The sequence below is a fragment of the Cariama cristata genome, unplaced genomic scaffold, assembly GCF_000690535.1.
Source record: "Cariama cristata isolate BGI_N322 unplaced genomic scaffold, ASM69053v1 scaffold4865, whole genome shotgun sequence".
Taxonomy (NCBI): Eukaryota; Metazoa; Chordata; class Aves; order Cariamiformes; family Cariamidae; genus Cariama; species Cariama cristata.
The window spans coordinates 36137-53531 of NW_009617970.1; the positions used below are offsets into that span (position 1 = coordinate 36137).

The window sequence follows — 17395 nt, forward strand, 5'->3', positions numbered from 1 at the left end:
TCAGGGGAAGGAGACCAGCTGGAGGACTCACGGTGGGCTGGCAGAGCAGGAGGCGGGCATCAGCGACGTGGGCCGGGGGGGGCTGCAGCTTGGCACACACATACATCACATTGGAGAAGAGCCAGTGGAAGCAGAGCTCCACCCGAGCCCCGCAGGGGAAGGTCACCATTTTGCTTGGTGGCTCTGGAAGGGAAAGCTGAGAGGGGTCAGCTCCTCGGAAGGTCCCGCTGACACTTCCCTGCAGACTGGTGTCCCTGAGGGGTATGGGGACCTCCAGCCCTCTCCTCCCCCCTACCCGGTAGCCCTCCCCACATCCTGCATGGCTCACCGTGGCCGTGTCCCCAGCGCTCAGCAGCTGCTCCCGAGGGACAGACTGGGTCCGTCAGGGACCTGGCTTCCTTCAGAGTGTGTTTGATTTCCATCACCTGCTTTCCAGTGATTAAGGGATCCCGGCCGATGTCTGAGGGAGAGAGTTTGAAGGTGCAAGGGTCACTCCAGGTTCCTTATTTATTTCCTTGCCTTTCAGACGTGAACACCTCTGTACTGCTGCCAGGATACTAAAAGCTCACATGGGGCATGGCCTGTGATTTGGTTTTTAGGGAGGGATGGCTGGCTGGCTGGGATGGGATGGCGTGGAGCCACTTGGTTTCTGCTGCTATCTGTTCTCACCCCTGAGACCAAAGCAAGTGGTTTCTAGCTCGTCCCTTACCTTCTAACACATCCTCCAGCATGTGTGTAACCTTCTTCTCTTGCAGAATATGTTTCTTCAGGTATTTCATGAAGATCCCGGAGCTGAACTCCCCATCCTGCAACTCATAGGCTTCTGCATCTTCGCTCCTGCAAAAGTAAGGAGTCATCCTCACTGCAACAGGCACAAAGCCCTGGGGGCAAGTCAGGGCTTGCTGACTCCATCCAGACTCCGTCAGCTTAGTTCCAGTTAGCTCCTCAAGCAACGACATGAAGTGCTTGGTTTTGGCCCAGGAGAGGGTGGGAAGGGCATGGGATGGGAAAAAGCAGCAGAGGGGGATGGGAGAGGAGAACACAGCCTCTTTCGCCGGCCTAGGTGGGTGACAGTGGTTGAAAAGCCAGCAGAACTGGCACTGGAACAGTAAGCAACACTCATCACCTCAGGACGCTTCAGCTGACCTGCTCATAGCACATTCACCTTGGGAATCAGGCTCAGGCCTGGAAGGACAGATGACAGGAACGGATGCCACCTTCATGCATAACCTGTAACTGATGCACAGGCTGCCACTAGTGATGTCAGGAGGAAGGAAAGAAGGGTCTGAACAGCAAAAGCTAGAGATGAAGGGTGAGAGCCAGAGGAAACAAGAAAGAAGCCCTCTCAAGCCTCCAAAGCTACCATGCATGAAAGGATGCAAGGAGATACGACTGTGCCAGCATTTGGTCCTGTGCCACAATGTGGGGACAGCAAAGTGCACTTACGTGGCGTAGCCATAAACGGTATTGCCCCAGGGCTCCAGCGGCTGTACCTGGGAGAGGGCACACTCTGGGTTGTACCTGGAAGAGGAGACAAAGGCAGGAGTCAGTGTCAAGGACATCCGTCAGCATGTGCCTGGAGGGGACAGAGCCCCTATGCTCCACCAAGTCCATCTCCTATGGATGGCAATAAGATCAACCCTCACATCAAATATAACCACCTATATTACTTGGGCAGCAACAGAGGCAAAAGCTAGGAGTCCTACGAAGAACACAGGGAAGTGAGTAGATAGGGCCAGCTCTGACCTACCTGCACTGGTGAGCTGCTCTCTGCCCTGCAAGCGAGCCTGGAGCTGTGGCTGCAACCATGTCTCCTCCATCCTGAGGCTGGTTTTTAACAAATCCAGGCAGCAGCATAGTGCAGAGAACATATGGGTTCACTGAGGCCCAAGGGACGACTGTCCCTACAGAAGTCATAGGTATGCACATTGTATGGCTATGGCTCAACAACCTGTCCCAGGGGTCCAGGGTACCGCACAGGTCCCTTCCAGACCATGCATATACCTGCCTCAGGAAAACAAAGCATGCTACAGCTGATACACCTCCAGATCTCACGGAGAGATAGGATCTGGACACACACCCAGGTCTCGAAGCCCAAAGCTGGTCCCAGCACCCTGGTCTAGATGCAGCTCAACGAGCATAGACTCTGTTATTTCCAAAATCAGGTAGATCCAGAGTGACAGTCCTGGTTTCCGCCGAAAAAACATATCATGGTTGTACTTAATGGCCAAGCCTTGCCCATCTGATTGCAGCCAGACTGAACGTCATGGGGACCAGCTGCCTCCACTTTACACCAGTGACTTGGAGCTGTTCCCAGTTGCGCAGGGATAAGAGTCAGGCACTGAGGTGGTGTTACTCCGCCTTATTCAATTCCAACACAGTTTCCTGGGGCTGAAGCTGGCATGCTAAGGAAAGCAGAAGGGACGGTTGTATCACCAGCAGCCAGCATATTACCTACTCCTGGTGGCACAGTCTGGAGATGTTTAATGGCAGTATTCATCTGGCTTGTGCAAGTTTTCTAAAGACGATCAGAAGAGAAAATGTGGAAAAGGAGCTATGCTTCTAAATATGAACATTGAGCAGAGAGATTTATCTGCTCCTCAGCGGCTCCTAAATGAATGCAGAAATCTGGGATGCCAGGTCCAAGGAGAAATGAGACATTGGATCCCAAAATAATCTGAAGTCCTGTTGTCCCCATGCTGGGGACATCTACCCAAAGCTGCACAGACACAAGTTGATGCAAACCTTTTGTGATGGCACCAGCAGGCATCCACAGCTCCAGCAAGCCCAGCTACTGCCTGCAGCGGAAATCTTGGCTGTGATCTCCTGCCCCAACAGAAGACAAGCTTCAGCAGGGGCATTTCCAGACCATGACCAAACACAGGGAAAGGCCTGACAGTGGAGAAGGTGGCAGCGCTCCCTCCTGCTCCAGACTCAAAACCACTCTCAGTAACACAGCACATCTCATGCAATCTCTCTCTGATCTGCAGCGCAGGTAGGAGACACTGTCCTCCTTCTGTCCTAAGTGGCACATGTTAGAAACCCTCATAAATCAGGGAATTCCTAGAAGAGGCAATCGCATCCACCCAAAATCAGCACACAAATGTATAAGGCTACACGCAGGCTCCACGTTCCCGGTTCCTCCTCTGCTGAAGCTGAACATCTGCTACCACTTGGCAAAGGGGGATGTGTTTCTCATCGCCTTGGCATTTCTGATGCCGACATATGGGGTGAAGAGATACTCCGAGTGAGTTCCCTCTTAGCACAGACAACAGCTCCTCACAGTTCACGCACAGCTGACTGAACTGTCAACAGACTTGCAGCATCAGTCCAACCAAAAGGGCGTTGGGAAAGTAGGCCCCAGGAGCCTTGTTTTACAGAGCAGTGTAAACACATACAACTATGAAATCCAGATGCTTTGCTGAGCTGAAATAGTGACTTCTCAAGAAAAATGAGCTCAGGAGAGAGCTTCTACAGCAATCCCTCACAAGCACTAAGTGCTGTGCTTGCTGTGAGAAAGGGGAGGAAAGAAGTGTGAGGTTTGGAGGAGGAAAGAGAACAACGGCTGCACAACCATGCCTAAACATCACAGCAGATCTCACACTGCATCCTTTTCCCAAAGTGCCATGAAGACTCCCCTGAGCATGGAAACCACTGGCAATGCCAAGAAAGGAAACGTCAGCTCAAAAGCTATTTCATAGATTGTCACTGTTCACATTAGTGATCCCTATGCAGCCTTCATGTCACCATGCTGCCTCCTCATCACACACTGCACTTGGATGGGCTACCAGCAGCCTGAAGACACACTAGCCCAGCTCCACCAGTGCATCCATGACAGCCAGGTGCTCCTGCTCAGCTGCAAGCTGTCCCCTGCATGTTATCGTGCTGGGGAGAGAGGCAAGGGGTTGCCACGTGTGGCAGGGGACAATTGACAGTGCAGGGAAGCAACACACTCTGCTCGCAGCAGCAGCAGTGAGCAAGAAGGGACAAAGAGGATGCTTCACTATGGGGCATTCAGGGCAGGTATTAAGCGACACCAAGCTCCAGCGATGCTGGTAACTCAGAGTTGCAGCAGCAGGAGAAGTCCCAGCACAGCCAGCTTGTAAGCTATTCAAAGCAAGTATTCCCTCCTCTGCAGCTAAAAGGCATCAAAGATTTAACATCTTTCCAGGAGCTCGCAGCTCTTTCAGGGCAGCAGTATCAAAATCCCAGTCATCTTTCTGGTTCCTGGTGCAGGAATCACAGAAGGAAGAGGGAGACTTTTCTGCATTTGCCCTCCATGTCTTTTCTGACCTGTAAATCCGCCTCAGGAGACTGAAATAAATGAACTAATGACAGCTTCTACTGAAATAGCCTACCTACCTCCGCTGAAAATGGGTAAGTAGTAATTTTCTGCAGCCCACAAGCTGCAGGATTGAGAACTGCAGGCCAAGGGAGGATGATGAGCTTTCCACAGACAGAGGGAAAAAGCTGATCTCTGACCTCAGTAGCAGCCTGGGTCCCACTTCACGACATGACCACTTCAGAAGCATTTAATGCCAGTAAAAACCAAGCAGCATGGCTTAAAATATTTTCCCCATCATGTTGCACTCTTCTCACTAAGATGTTAAGAAAAATTCAGCCAGGAGAAGACAGGTGAGCTAGACAGTCCCAGCCTGAGCACGTGGGCAACACGTACCATGAAAGCACAAGATCAGTAAGATGCTGCTACAGCCTGCCAGGTCAGGTGGTTCAGTGTAGGGGTTGAAACACAAAAAGACAAACTCTATGCTGAATTTCAGCCAACAATTTATGCCAAGGCAAAGCCATTCCTCTGCAGGCTTTAGGTGATTTGCCTGTATTTGCCAGGCTTCTTCACCCCAAAAAATCAAGGGAGGGTATCCAGCCCCTTCTCTCCAGCAGACCTCAGCATCTGATGCTCTCTATACCTAATACGTGACCGACTGGTCTTCCCAGGACATCTTGCAAGACCTGACAATCTTGCTGATTTTATGACACAGCTCGATAAATTTTGAGAGAGAGCTGGGCTCAGCAGCTCAATGCGGGATGTGGCCCCAGCAATTCACAGGAACATCCCACTTGACTGTGTAGAAGCCCACTGCTGAAGCAGGGGCTGAGGCTGGCAGCCATTTCCTCGGACCCCTCAAAACACTACACTCTGCAAGGAAGGGGAAAGAGCACCCTACCATTTCCTGCAGGTGTCCAGCAGGATGAGGTTCAGGGCCGTCTGCTGCTGCTGCATCTTCTGGAGGATCCTCTGCACACTGATGCAGTTCTCAGGGGCATAGGGTTGCGGAGCGTCAACGGGGACCATGTAGTTCCTCCCCGAATGTTCATACCCGTGCCCGGCATAGTAGAATATAGCTGGGAACAGGGAGAGGAGAGGATAAGTCACAATGCGAACCTGCGGGTCTGTAACCAGCTCCCCACAGCCATGTCCCACCACCTGTCCTGAAGGGATACTGGTGCAGGGCAGACCTAGACCCGTAGTATCTATGAAACTGGAGCTATGCTGACCTCACAATTTTGACTTTTTTCCAGTCCATTCCCTTCAGCAGAGTTGGAAGCAGCCCTGAGAGGCTCTCCTGTACTTGCAGCTTCCAGCACCATTCGTCAGGAGACCCCAAAGTCACTGGGTTTACACGTTTCTATAACCATCTGTGCTACAACACCCAAGCTCGCCATCTGCCAGGCTGAGTAACAGCTTTGTATAAAGTTTTGGTTAATCATCAGCTCTTTGCAAGAATATGAGGACAAAGTATTTTACTATGATGAACATTAACAGCCTTTTAAATGAGAAGCTCCTCAGTTTCCTAGTTTTGGAGGAGAGACTAGCAATGGATTAGTCAATGGGAAACACTCTCCAGATTTCAAAGGTCTGCCTGTATTTACACATCTATAAGCTGGTGAAAAATGTGATAGACACAGAGACATGAGTTCTCCAGATGTCCAGAACATGTGGACCACATGCTTCAACAACCTCAGACCAGATACCAGCCCTGTAAGGTAGGACAGGAGTCAGACTCATCCAGGTGGGAAGTCCAATAGCCAACAAGATTTTTGGTTTCAAGTTTTACTCTTAAGCACATGAGACAGTTATGCTTTCTGCCTTCACAAGAGACAGCAACATGGGAACATCCAGCTTGGAAAGCCAGCACTGAGGAGCTTGTGCTTGTGCACCCAAGCTGGTGTTTCTCTCTGACCCGTGTGCGGCAAAGGGCTTTCCTTCTGCACAGGAATCCCCATGGGGGCTGTAGCTTCACTGCACAGCGGCTGGCTACCCCTTCCCAGCACTGATGTCGCTGCCTGGGGGATGCTGGTGAAAGCCAAATCAGGGAACTGAAATGCATTCAAAATAGCTCCGCAAGGCGACGCAAACAGTTGCACTACCGCAATTGAGGGCCAGTGAAGAACAAGAGGTCAAGAATGGGAACAAGTGGCTAAGAGGCAAAAGCAGGAGAAATTCTTCAGTCAGATTCACTGCCAAAGCCCACACTTCACTGAGTAACTTCTCTTTTCCCTCCCCTGCTCCTGTCCCTGTAGTTCGCAGGACATTCAGGACACTCACTTTGACCTCTGACGCTGCAAGGGATGCAGTGAATGGGGCAGGACCTGAAGGACTGAAAGCATGATCTCATTGTACGGAGGATGGAAAGCATGATCTCATAGTAAAAAAGGCCTCAAGTCACCTTTGGTTTCTATTCTCAGGGGACTATGGAAAGTTACTCAAATGGCTGTTTTCACAGATGCACGCAAGGTTTGTGTTCCTCTTCTTGTGGATCGCCAGCCAGAGACAGTGGGCTCTGATTTGCATAAGTTTTAAACTTTTATAACTTGCAAATCAAAGCCACAAAAACCTCCCCTAAGACTATAAGAGTATAAACCAGAAAGCCTTCTGGAAAAATCAGATGCAGGCACTTCAGGTTTGGCCCTCAAGTCATTGAGCACTGACGGCTTTCGTCCCTCTGTCTCTCCTCCTGTATGTGAAAAGGTGCAGGTGATGACATCCATTACCAGGCAGCATCACTGACACTTGGAAAAAACTGAAATATTACAGAAAAGCCCCAAAAGAATGATTCAATCATTAAATCCTCTAACTTTCGAGGTCTTGTTGTGCACCCTGAATGCACCGCCAAGTGGTCCCCATGCTATATAAACCTCAAAGACTCGCATTCAAATCAAAAAAGACAGGAGTATCACATCAACTGAGGAACTTTTCAAATCACTTCTAGACTTAATCTCTCCTCCTGAACATGAAAGTCAACAATTTGCCTAGAGAAGGAAAGGTTTTTTTTTATTCAGAGTTAACATTTCAACGCTCTTCTCACATCTCGTGAGTCAAAACTGCTGATCAGGGACAAGCTTCTGAGTACCAAATTAAAAAGGGGAAGCTTCAGGCACTGCTTATAATACAGGAAATGTCAGCATGCAACTCAATTAAGGCATGATGGCTTATTCCTAGTATTTCACTCGCAACTTTCTGCTCTCATTGCACTTCTGACATTATTTTTTTTGACTCGGGACTTTTTAGGATGCTCAAAATAACATCCAGGGGGATTCCTCATTTGCCTGAGGGTTGCATAATTAGACCACTCAGGGGATGTTTGTGGCCTTCAAAAATCCTCTGCACCTTTTCTAAGAGGAGATCTGGAGGAAAAGCAGCCAGATGAGCCACCACCTCCATACAGTGAATTAGAGAAGCCTTTGGATCACCTCCGACGGGCATCCATACAATACTCCTGTGCCTGAAAATGAAGCCAGGTTTTGCTCTGGGCTTGAGATATCTCAGAGGAGGTTCAATAACAAGGAGGACAAAGTCCTGCACTGGGGCAGATAAACCCAGGCAGCACTTTGACTGAGTCCGAGTACTGGCTGAGCAGCAAGCCTGGAGATAAGGGCCTGGGGTCACAGCAGACACCATGCTGCAAATGAGCCAGCATTGACTGGAGACAGAGCTACACTAAGAGATGCAGCATCGCCAGAGAAGTTGCCACCGTTCTCCTTGGCCCCAAGTAGACCCCACTTAGATCCTGTGTCCAGTTTTAGGGACCTAAGTCTAAGAGTAAGGTGGAGAAGCTGGAAAGAGGCCAGCAGAGGCTACCAAGATGTTGGGGCCCAGGGCCTAGGAGGAGAGGGGGAAGAAGCTGGCCTGGGATCACCTGGAGATGTGGAGGCAGAGAAAGGTCTAACAACAGCCTACAGTTCCTGGAGGGGCAGTTACAGACACAACAAAGCCCAACTCTCCTCGTTGCTGCGGACCACGCAACATGGGGCAACAAGCACTAACCCATGGATGGTTATGTTTAACAGGAGGAAAGACTTCCCTGGAGAGTGAGTGGTGCAGCCTGGGATAGGCAGGAGGATAAGTGGAGGGCTCCATGCCTGGAAGTCTTCAAGACCTGATAAGGAGAGCCACAACCAACCCTGATGTTGCATTGATGACTTCAAAGTCCCTTCCCACCAACCCCTGTAGGAGTGTAAATCACAGACAGGTCAGTAAGGACACGCAAGGGAGGGTTAGCCATCCAGAGAGCCCATCCAGAGGCAATAAGAAAGAGGCCTAGGGAGGTCAGACACATCTTCAGCTCTTATCAGCATCCTGAAGCTAAACAAAACTCTACAAGCAACAACGAGCACAGTGCTCAAACACTAACCCACATGGCTATGTCCTCTCTTCTGATCTGCAACAGCAGAAAGATGCATGAATGCCCCAGTACCTCTGCCACTGGAGTTAAACTTCAGAAGACAGCCGGCCTCACTTCTTGGGCAGGCTGATAGGTGTGTCTGTGTTAGACGAGAGTCTCTCACTTCAGTTCAATGACAGTCTTTCACCAGTCAGCCCTCTCCTCCCAGCTCCCTGCTTCGCTCCGTACGTCTACGCAAAGCTCTCCTGACTTCAGCTGTGGTGGTTGCTACACAGGAGATGGCACCTCCAGGTTCCTTGAGTAAGAAAAACCAGGTAGAAGCACCGGGGTGCCTCTGTGCAAGTGCATGTCTGACTCACACACACGGATGTACAGGACCAGCTATCACAGGCATCCCTGGGGTCTTTGTAGTTTAAACAGGCTGCCTAGGTTGTTCCTGGAGCTACTGTCTCAACACTATCTTCCCATGCGTATGAGTTATGTGAACTGTATTATCCTGAAGCTAGTGCCTTGAAAAACTGATACATAGGGTTTAGGAGGAGTTATTGACTTCTTCTATGTGTTTTTATTAACAAGACAAGTTAATTTCAATGCTTTGTACTTCACCTGGTTATTTTAATTTTATGTAAGGAAACAGCTGAAGAAATGCTGGAAGATGCATCACAGTGAGAGGCATCACACTTCAGATAGAGAAACCCTGGGGCAATCAGCAGGCAGACTGATCCAATGCCCCATCATTAAGTCTGGATGCCACCAATTACAGCAAGAGTCCTGAACTCAACCACGCTGCTGGGACCAGCCTGCGCTGGGGTTCACTGCCTCTAAATAACAGTAGACCACTCAGCTTAGAAAGCTGTAAAGAAAACCACCATCCAGAGCAGGCTATGCCTAGCAAACACTTGAGGCTTATCAAGGTTCAGTAATTCAGCTGTTAATGTTTTTCCTGCCAGTGCACAAAATCAATTTTGCCAGGAAGGATCAGTGGCCACGAATGCAAAAAAGCACTAGAAGTTTAAATAAAGCATGACAGCATGAAAGGTTTGCCGTTTCCAAATCTTTTCTCTCTCCAATGCTTATGAAAACAAGGGAAGTGCCATGGATAAAATGCCAGTTGGTCCTCATCTGCCACGGATAGAGGGGAGGAACAGCAGCGCCATGGGAAAAGCATAGCAACCCCCCAGGGATGACTCTGGCGTGGGATGGGAGGTAAAGCCTGAGATGCAAGGGGATTTCAGACAGCAACCACAAAAGGAAGCTGCAAGCGAAGTCATAGGAATATGTTGTCATCAGATGATGTGCTTGGCTGGAGTGGCTGCCCTTCCCTGCCAACTCAGCCTTCCCAAATGAGTCACTGCTTCCCGGAACGAGGTGGCTTTGCAGCATTTCACTTGTGGCCATGTCCCTGTCCATTGTGCAACCTCCAAACCTCATGCTGAGCGCTGGGCTGGAATTGACCTATGCTGATTTTTGCTGTCCAAGTGCCCTGGTACACCATGCAGCTGGGAGGATGGTGAAGACAAACCTCATACTGAGGTTTGGAAGCAAAAACCAACATCTGCAAGGTGTTTTCAGGGTATCTGTCAGGCTGGGAGAACCTCAGAAACACCAAAGAAGCTACTTTCACCATCAAATCTGAACACCTGCTTTAAGATCCACTAGATCTGCTGGTTGGTTTTGTGTTTGAGGAACGCTTCCTGCTAGGACGGTGTGCAGTAAGCTCAAAGCCCAACCTCAAAGCCATCTGCAGCTGGGAATGCGCTTCTGCAAAAAGGCTGTCAGAGGCCCAAATTAGACCATCAGGAAAGAGAAACAAGGAAATCATGGCCAGCTGTAGCAGTCATGGCTCAAAAGGAGGTCCCCTTCTCACAAAGGAGAGTGGTGGGGGCAACTGACAGTCACTCTCCTCAATTTTGTCACCCAAGGCAAAACCAGAACACCTTCTCCCATTTGCCATCAGAAGCACTGGCTCCTCAAAACCTCAGCATGAGACCATGCTGTTGGAGTTGGAGGTGAGCCACGTGATGGAGAAACAACTACTTTACCTGCTTGTAACCTGGCCAAAATTGAATGGCATTTATCTAGGGGCTTCTGTCAAGCCTGGCACCGCTGCAGACTGTGATGCAAGTCTCCCTTGCCTCCTGCAAAGGAAAGTTCCGTTTCTTCTCTTTTAATTTAACAGCTGTTCAGAAAATTGCCAATCCCTGCTCCTCCCTGGCATCGACTGCTGTTACCCGCACATCGGCTCCTACCTGCTCAGCACTGGCAGGTAGCTGGGCTGGCTTTGCCTTACCGTAGACTCCCTTCCCCAGGAGCTGCAGGAACTGACTGACCGCTGTCACCATCTCAGCCTTGTTCAGATCCAGAAGGGAGACAACCTGGAAGCCCAGCTGCTCCAGAAGAAGACTCAGCTCAAACACATCCCTGATGGGAGCCATGAGGTTGGGATGATGCTGGTAGCAGTTGTTGCCCACTAAAAGTGCTATCTTGCCTGTAGCTAAATGAAACACCAAGTGACAAAGCTGTAAATGCTCAGCAGGAGGCAAAGTCTCACCTCCTGTTGGAGTGAGGATAAGGGACATCTTTCCTTACATCTAGGAAGGAATGATAGACCCTACACTGCTACAAGCCTGGAGCACCCTCCAGAAAGCCCTCGGCTTTCTGAACACTTTGACAAAATACACAAAGCATCATTTTTGAAAGAAAGACTTGAAAAGTTTTCACTTGGCAACCAAAATCCCAGGACTGCAGGAGGATCTGCACTACTAAGGTTATCTGGCACCTGCCCTACAGTGACTGCAGGTCTTGCGTGCCAGCGGTGCCTGGGAGGGGGATGCACTGAGCCAGGCTAAGAGGTCCTTTCCCCCATGGGGCTGAAGGAGAAAAACTCCAGGCTCCTGCTTTCATTTTATCCCCAGTTTCCACTGTAGGAAAACCAGATTTATGGCACTCAGCAGTGCTGGGAGCAAGGAGCTTTGCTCTGCTCCAAGGAGCTATTTCAAGGAAGGGAAAAGGTATCATGTCAACAACACTTTAAAACATATTTGGCAGGCACAGAGGTCAAGACTTGGTTGCTCATTAGGAATAATCTTACTCCACTTGCCACTGAGCAGGGCTTGGCAGGGGATGGGACTCATCCTGTGCTTTGCAGCTCTAATCCCAAAAACGCAGAGCACGTGACTATGTGGGCATAAAGGCTTGAAATGGTCTCTGCAGGAAAAGCACTCCTATGCCCTATCCTCCCATCCACCCTGAAGCCTGGCTTTTAATTAAGGGAATAATTGCTCAGGAAGAAAAGATGACAGTACTCACCAAAGAACTTTTCAGAGCAACATGTACCTGGAAAAGAAAGAGGGCAATTATAAGCTTGTGCCCAGCACCCCATTGCCAGCTCCCATCACACGTCTGAAACCCGCTCCAACATCCCCCAGCAATGCAAAGCTCGATCAAACACTGTGGAGCATCCGCACAAGCAACACTCCTTGGGCAAGTTCTTCATAGCCCGATTGCTAACCTTAAAGACACTGGTCTGGTGATTTTAGGATTTATGAAATCCTGCCTGATTTATGAAATCCTGAGCAGCTGGGACGCAAAGCTTGGAGAAGAGGCAGGCCAGGTGAAGGAGGGCTAGCACGGAGGAGCTCATACCCATCAGCAGGTCTGCACTACTCGTACCTGCCCTGCCTGGGCTGCCGCACTTCCCGAGATGACTTGTCCACTCCCACGCTGCAGCAAAAGTGAAGGAAACCCAAGGACTCACAGTCAACACAAGCTTCAAAACAGAGAGCTTCTCACCATGAACGGTCAAGTGCAGAGGAAGCCGCCTGTTTGCTTTTGATTGCGATATTCCCAGAGCCTTCCACCGCCCTGCTTTGCCTTTCCCTGCCTTTTAGCAGTTCCGGCTCAGAAAAGCCACCCCAAATGTGACTCACTTTCATGAGCTCCACAAGCTCCCCTGCCCAAGCACTCCCAGCCTCTTAAAATCATCATTACCCTAACAACTCCAGCTTTTCCTATCTAAATTAAAAATAATAACAACAAAAAAAATCCAGCCTAGGAGAAAACCCTAAAACCCTACAGGCTCTAAAAGAAGAAATTAAGGTCATATTTTTAATTGCATAAATCTCATGGGTCTGGAAGACCTTTAGCACCTGAACCAGTGTTGCTAATACACCAGGGAGGCCTGGAAAGCCATCACAACAACCCCAGTCATCCTTTTCTGCTTCTGACAGAGCCACCTGTTGCATGTTAAAGCTGCCTAGCTGTAATAATTTGAACCCAACTCAATCCAGTGCCCTTTTTTTGCTGCCCGTCCCCCCTGCATGCTGTTTTGCCAGCTGAGAGGAGGCAGGGAGAGTGCTCTCTGGCGATACAGGACCAATTTGCACTCTAGAGCAACTTTAAAGCCAGCCTAAAAGGTGAGATGAGCAGCTTATGGCAAAGAAAAATCTCTAGATGGAGTAAAGAGCCAGCAAAGCTAGCCTGTGTTATTTCTGTCTCACAGCAGGGCAAAGGCAGAGGGCCAAAGTGGCCGTCACACTGAAGGTGGAGCATGCTCAAGGCTCTGGGGACCCATCTTCTCCCTGGGATCCGTCAGCTCACCCAGTATCAGGCCTGGGCTACAAGCCTGAGAGGCCTGAACCTTCCCGCAATAAACACCATCTTCTCCAGCTCTATGTGTCTGAGCGCATCACTTCATCCCAGCAAGGCTGTAAATGAGTTCTACCATAGTCTCCCACTGCGATTTGGCTGAGGAGCTGTTAAACGAGCATCATGGCAGTGCAAGAAAACCACAGCAAGCACCTGAGAGCACTCAACCTGCCCTAACATGACAGGTTTCTGACAGACTTCAAGACCCAGCAGCAACCCACACCACGGTACAGCAGATTACCAGGTTTTAGGTTTTTTCTTTTACAGATGCCACTTCCCCCACTACCTCTGAACACCGTTATCAAGGAATCCTATTTATCACAGCCTGACAGATGCCTGCGCCTGCTGCTCGGCAGGGCTTGTGCAGCTCTGCTGAGATCATTGTATCCAGTATATTCAGGGTGTGAAATTGCACTTTGCAGGCTGTTCCCATGACAGCCACTGCAGGACTGCCAGGATACTCCAGCTTCCCTGCAGAGCCCCATGCTGCTTCTCTACTCTGAAGTGTCTTACCTTCGGCTCCCTGCAGAAGCAGTATTTAAAACTGGTGAGCGTGCTTTTTGTCAATAAAAGCATGCAAGATCTGTCCAAGCTGGGGGAAGGTGCAAGTGTCAGAGCCATGCATCCTACTTCTCCTAATCCCATGCCCCAGAGCCCAGCTTTCCCTGCAGTGATTGAGCCACACAGTAACATGCCAGCACTGGGCTCCTTGTTCATGAGGTCAGCGCTTCCAGGTGAGAGCACTAAATTCCTTTCTGCCCTCTAATTACTTGTCATGCTAGAAGGTGATTTGCAGCAAAGCACATGTGGGTTGGCTCTGCTCACCTATGTGAATATCCACAGCGTTGGTCCAGTGCTCTCCATGGCTATTGGAGGCACAGCAGAGGTACGTGCCGGAGTCACTGACCTTTGCATGGGTGATCTAGACAGATCAAAAGTTAAATCACATTATTTACAGTGAAAGTTTGCAGCCCCCTGCCAGTATCTGCCAAAGGCACCCATGTTCCTGGAATAAAAAGTCTTTTTTCTCGCTGTTCGCTGAAACCTTATTCCTTGCCTCATAAAGCTAAGATTTCCCATGACTTTTGTCTTTCTAAGAAGATCAGTAAGGCCACACACTAAGGTCTGCTGCTGACCCCAGCTTCTAGAGCGCAGGAATCCTCTGCTCAAATGCTTTCCCTTCTTTCTCTAGCAGCCCCAAAACCCTGTGTCAGAGCCATACTCTGCCCCAGGAGCCACATTGGGAGGATGGTGCATGGCCAACATCAGAAGGTTGCCTGTTTTTCCTCTTGGGTGACATTTTCTAGATTTCTGATCATGCCCATTGCTCTCTTCTGGCAAGTTTTCAACTCTTACACATCTCTCTTGATGTGGGACAAATATCAGAGCAGTACTGGCCAGCAAGGACTTCTGTGGTTCTCCAGCCCAGGCTCCTGCTCAGAGAGGAACTAAAGCCACCTCTAGGTCAGACTGGCGATGGCTTTGTCTAGTCTAGTCAACTACTGAAAACCTCCAAGGACAGAGATCTCACTGCCTTTCTGGCTCCAGTAGAGCACCACCCACCTCCAAATGAAGAACCTCTTGCTAATCTCCAGCCTGAACTTCCCCGTGAAAAGTGCAATCTGAGGCCACTATCCCCTACAGTATCATCTGCCATTACTGAGAAGAGATTGGATCTCCTGTCTTCGTTATCCTTCATGTGATGTCCCAGAAGGAAATCTGCTTTTCCTGCTTCAAGAAGACAGCACTGATTTACATTCAGGCAGTGACCCAAAATAAACCCTGACTCTTTTCTGTTGGGACTAAACACTTTTTCTTCTAGCTCTCCTACAGGCAGACAGCACTCCTGCAGCTCCATCACTCCGCAGTCCCCTGCACAGACATACAATAGCTGTTCTTATGCCATTGCTGCGAAAAGGCACGAAAGACATGCTGAGAGCCCTTGATGCATCTATGAATTGGTTACTTCTTAGAGAAACATCCACAGCTTTGAAAGAAGCCCATAAAACATACTCCCTCTTCACCTGGAGTCCTTCAGTCAGCTATCAAAGCAACAGGGGTGATACATGGAGTGCTTTCTCACAACCCTGCAACGCGGCAGGGAAAGATAGCTCAGCACAAGGCTGCTTCCCAAGGGCTGGAGAGATGGGGAGAACAGGCAAGGAGACACTGCCTTCTGCTGGCATTCACCTGACCACACAGATCAAAACACGCCCAAGTCTTGATAGGCAGACATGACTGCAACCTGTCATGTCCAGGATGACAATAACACAATTTTCAGCAGTCTCTCCAAGGCTTCTGAGGCTCTCCCACACCCACCATCCAGCAACGAGCTTCTCCCATCACCCACCTCAGCAGCCAAAGTTTCTGAACTATCCTGAGGCAACGTTACCCAGAGGTTTTTCTTCTTCTGGTGTTCCAGCAGGTTCCCATTCCGGTACCACTGGTAGGTGGGGGCTGGGACCCCCATGGCAGCACACCGCAGCTGTAGTGGCTTCCCCACCTCCACTGTCTGCTCAGTGGGGTTGAGTACGATGACGGGTTCTCCTTGCCAGAGCCGAGGGGGCAGTCCTGTGAAGCAGCAACACAGAATTGGTCCTCCCTCCGCAAGGACAGAAAACAACGGTCATTTTTTCCCCCTGTATCAGACTCTGTGTGTATTGCCAGAAAAGCAAGTTTTTTCCACTCACACCAAGAGATGCTGTCCCACAGAATGGCGGCGGTTGCAGCATCGCCGCTGCACCTTTCTGCTTTGGGAGCAGGGAATCCTTGAGCGTGACACCTGTGATAGTAAATGACACACCAAAGCCCTGCCTCTGGCTTCCCAAACCTGATGCTTGCCCTTTCCTGCCAAGGGCTCAGTCAACTTACTGAGGTCAACCACACCCGGAGTTATTTTTGCTCAGCTTTGAAATAGCCAGATTGCCTCTTCCAGTCCCTCTGTCCAACACAAACAGGCAAACACCCAGTATAACTCTGGGAAACCCAGGGTGAATGATCAGCAGGAGGAGCAGGTACATACAGCCAGGGTTACTGGGACTGTGACAGGGACCTAAATGATCCAGAGGATGAACGCAGAGGTCTGGGTTAGACCTGCAGGTTCACGTCGCTGGAGTGTTCCTTCTGTATTGTGATTTTCGATCTGGAAGGACACACTGCCCCAGGAACTGCACAAGATCACTGTTGTGAGGGCAGGCAAAGCATAAAATATAGAAAAGCTAGAAGACACACTTATACCTCTGGCGACACACTGATGGACCTCCACCTTCACCCAGTCGGAGAAGACGGCATTTTTATACAGGTCATTGATTCTGCAGGTGTAGAGTTGGGTCTGCTGTGCAGTGACGGGCAAGTCTTGCTTGGTGGCACCAGGAATCTGGCGGCAAACAGACTAAAAGGAAAACATAGGCAGTGGGCAGCAAGTCCTCCCTCATCACTGGTAGCAGAAGGCATCAGCAAGCCCCTTGTAAGAGCAGGAAAAGTGGAAATACCTGATTTCCTCCCCTCCTCCACCCACAGGGATGCAGGAGAGGGAGTTTTTCTATTGCATATGCCCCCCAGCATCTGCAGAAGCCCTCGGCATGCACATGCATCCTACCCTCCTCTCCTTCTAGCCTTCTGGTTCCCATCAGGTCTGCCTACAGAGGGCCAGCTCCATCACTGCAGGCAATGACCTAGCCTGGTGCCATACCCAGGGCCACCTCTGCTCCCACCGTTACCTGGTGCTGACAAAACCACTGGTACCGCAGTGATGTGCGTCCCTCGGCTCTGCACCGCAGGGTGAAGGAGTATCCCACGGGGACGGAGACAGAGACCGGCTGCTCGGTGATCACAATGGCTGTGGAGAAACGGGATGCAGAGGTGGAAACAATCCAGCAGGTGCAACCCAAGGGTTCGCTCCCACTCAGAGGTCAGGCACGCTGGGCTGCAAGAGGGGAACCCCGGCACCCAGGCCAGGAGGAAAGAAGATTTGGAAAAACAAGGATGCTCAGCCTCCCATGCCCAGGGGATGCCACCAGGCTTTTTTGGGTGGTCTCTTGGGGCCCAAACGCACGGGCAGCAGCACTTTTTTGCGCTGCAGGGCAAGGGGGATAGCCCAGGCC

General features: G+C 50.2%; 1 protein-coding gene across 1 annotated transcript in view; it reads right to left on the minus strand.

Annotated features, from left to right (window-relative positions):
- LOC104162040 (mucosa-associated lymphoid tissue lymphoma translocation protein 1-like) overlaps positions 1–17130 on the minus strand; it is a gene marked incomplete at its 5' end in the record, with an annotated part of 26988 nt that extends 9858 nt beyond the window's left edge. The window contains 11 exons of the mRNA XM_009700674.1: positions 32–183; positions 329–460; positions 710–837; positions 1447–1521; positions 5187–5364; positions 10936–11139; positions 11955–11981; positions 14118–14214; positions 15685–15863; positions 16530–16683; positions 17012–17130. Of these exons, the coding sequence (XP_009698976.1) occupies positions 32–183; positions 329–460; positions 710–837; positions 1447–1521; positions 5187–5364; positions 10936–11139; positions 11955–11981; positions 14118–14214; positions 15685–15863; positions 16530–16683; positions 17012–17130 (1445 nt within the window). The remainder of the gene's footprint in view (positions 1–31; positions 184–328; positions 461–709; positions 838–1446; positions 1522–5186; positions 5365–10935; positions 11140–11954; positions 11982–14117; positions 14215–15684; positions 15864–16529; positions 16684–17011) is intronic.
- Positions 17131–17395: the final 265 nt, after the last annotated feature.